At 35.9% G+C, this 2,537-nt stretch overlaps 1 protein-coding gene across 1 annotated transcript; it reads left to right on the forward strand.

Moving 5' to 3' along the window:
• The first annotated feature begins 72 nt into the window (after positions 1-72).
• COA7 (cytochrome c oxidase assembly factor 7) lies at positions 73-2,245 on the forward strand. The gene is made up of 3 exons (XM_014062820.2): positions 73-300; positions 1,309-1,449; positions 1,652-2,245. Exons 1-3 carry the CDS (start codon positions 195-197, stop codon positions 2,101-2,103), a joined length of 699 nt encoding a protein of 232 aa, XP_013918295.1. The 5' UTR covers positions 73-194; the 3' UTR covers positions 2,104-2,245.
• The last annotated feature ends 292 nt before the right edge of the window (positions 2,246-2,537 follow it).

Below are 2,537 nucleotides of genomic sequence, written 5' to 3' on the forward strand. Positions count from 1 at the left end.
CTTTGTCCCTTCCTGTAAAATTATGTAGAGGAAGTTACCCTCCAGATTGCGTCCATCCCCGATTTTCTTCCGGGTAGCAAGAAAGGACGGTGAGAATTCAAGAACGCTTTCACTTTTTTCTCTACTTTTCCGCGCGAATCACGCAGGCGGGGTGTGCTTTTCGTTCTCATTTATCTTTCTGTCCTGAAGAACAAATGTCCGGACTGGTCAATTTCGAAGACGAAGAGGAGGTGAAAGTTTATTTGGAAAATCTGGGAATAGAATATAGTTTCCAATGCTACAAAGAGCACGATCCTGACGGTAAGGTCGTAGCAGCGCTAGAAATTGATGATCGCGAAGACTGCAGTGTAATTTATATCTCAACAGGATTATACTGTTAATTCTGCAGATATTATCTAAATGTTTTTAAGATCAATTCACTTAGCCTTTGGGATTACATGCTGAATTTAATAGATGAAAAGTTTCTCCTTTTTTTCTATGTCTACCTGCATTCCCGGGGATGGAGTGGATTTGCGTCCACTCCATTTACTTAACGGTGCAGGAGGTCTGCCAGAGTATAGAGATAAGATAGTATCTAATATACGTATATCTAATATATGGCTCACAATTGTGAAGTACGCATTCCTGTTATTTTGTTGCATGCATGATTTAGGAATGTACCACTGAAAAATGCTTCTAGAAGGAAGGCAGATCTGCTATTCATGCTAATTCACATGCTTTGAATACTTTTATAAACATTAGATTCTGTACCCATCTCCAGGCATAACTATATTTTCTTATCTTTAGTATGGAGTGAGTAACAAATAAACCACATGGGCATAATTACACAGAAATTCAAATTAGGATTTAGGGATCCGAAATATATATGTTTATAATTATATACCTTCTTTTGGAATTGTGGGTTTGTTCCAAAGATGCTGCAAAAATAAACCATGGAATAAGGAAATATAATGGGAGTTTGATCATGTTCTGACAAGAGGCATTACATATGGACAAAATCTGAGGTCATTGATCAAAAATACCCTTAGCCATACTAAAATAGCATGTTTATTTATTCATCTACTTTCTGAATCCAAATGATTTAGCTTTTGAACTTTCATGTATTGCATAACTATTCAATTTAATCTCCAGTTCAGAACTCAATTATGGTATATTATTATTTGGGCCATTTTAGCAGGATAAATCTACTATTGTCCTAATTGAATATGATACTATCAAAAAAGAAAAAAGAGGGAAAGAACAAACTTGCAAACAGAAATATAATGCAGTCATAATTTATCATAAATTTGTTTCCTTAAAAAATTGCAGGTTGCCATCGTTTAGCTGATTATCTAGCTGGAATAAAGGGCAGCTTTGAAGGAGCTGCAAAAGTTCTAAAAGAGAACTGTGAAAATAATCTGCACAGTGAGAGCTGCTACAAACTTGGAAATTACTATTTGACTGGAAAAGGTGATAAAATGTTTCTTTTTCTGTTCCTGAGATTATTTCTAAAAAACAATTCAAATAAAGCTGTTGAAGAAATATGTATTATTTGAGCAGGCTTATGTCTACTCACCCAACTGTATTTTGTAAACCATGGTTGATGGCTTATAGTGTTGTATGAATTAACCAATTATAATGTCATTCAATAACTGGTGCTTTTTCCTTACAGGCGGGCTTCCAAGAGATGCGAAAACTGCTTACCAATGTTTTTTGAAATCTTGTGAAAAAGGTGGGAAGAAATCCATCAATGCTTGTCACAGTGCTGGATTACTGCTACAAGATGGACAAGTAAATAATGATGAGAAGCCTAATGTCCCTTTAGCCAGGGACTATTATAGTAAAGCTTGTGACAATGATTTCCCCCCCAGCTGTTTCAATCTAAGTACTATTTATCTTCAAGGAGCTCCTGGGATATCAAAGGATATGAATCAAGCATTGCACTATTCTCTAAAAGCATGTGACTTAGGACATATATGGGCATGTGCCAATGCTAGCCGAATGTACAAATTGGGGGATGGAGTTGAGAAGAATGATGCCAAGGCTGAAACCTTAAAGAACAGAGCAGAAACCTTATACAAAGAACAGAACACAGCTGTAAATACTTTAACATTTGGACAGTAAGCCTAAACAAAACTAGTTTGTAAAAATATACTTGTTAAATAGGGCAGGTATTTAATCTAGATGTATTCTCTTGAATGTTCAAAACTTGTAAATGAAATTTTGTATAATTTATTATATAAGGTAATAAAATAACTGGATTTTATGTTACATTTTATTCTTTCCAACCTAGTGAAACGTTAGAAATAAATTTGTAAAGTTCTAGAGCAAGAGTGTTACACTTGTATTGTCACAGCAGTGTCATGTGGTATATTGGGACTTTTTCCCCTTCACTAAACCGGGCAGAGACAAAGCCAGCACGTGATGCATCTGGCCCACAGGCCGCGAGTTTGACACCCCTGCTCTAGGGTCTCTGTCTATTACTAAGCCAGAACAGAACAGAATCAAAGATTTCCAAAAGCCATGCTCACCACACTTCTTACCTGATTTGTTCTAAA

Source organism: Thamnophis sirtalis, unplaced genomic scaffold (assembly GCF_051295495.1).
Source record: "Thamnophis sirtalis isolate CommonGarterSnake01/CBP01778 unplaced genomic scaffold, rThaSir2_p1.2 scaffold_7, whole genome shotgun sequence".
In the NCBI taxonomy this organism is placed as follows: Eukaryota; Metazoa; Chordata; class Lepidosauria; order Squamata; family Natricidae; genus Thamnophis; species Thamnophis sirtalis.

Bases quoted from the DNA above. Each gene is read 5' to 3' on its own strand.
- COA7 (XM_014062820.2), top strand. From the start codon at position 195: ATGTCCGGACTGGTCAATTTCGAAGACGAAGAGGAGGTGAAAGTTTAT. The intron at 301-1,308 runs GTAAGGTCGTAG...AAAAAATTGCAG, and splicing joins CAAAGAGCACGATCCTGACG to GTTGCCATCGTTTAGCTGAT. The intron at 1,450-1,651 runs GTGATAAAATGT...TTTTCCTTACAG, and splicing joins TTACTATTTGACTGGAAAAG to GCGGGCTTCCAAGAGATGCG.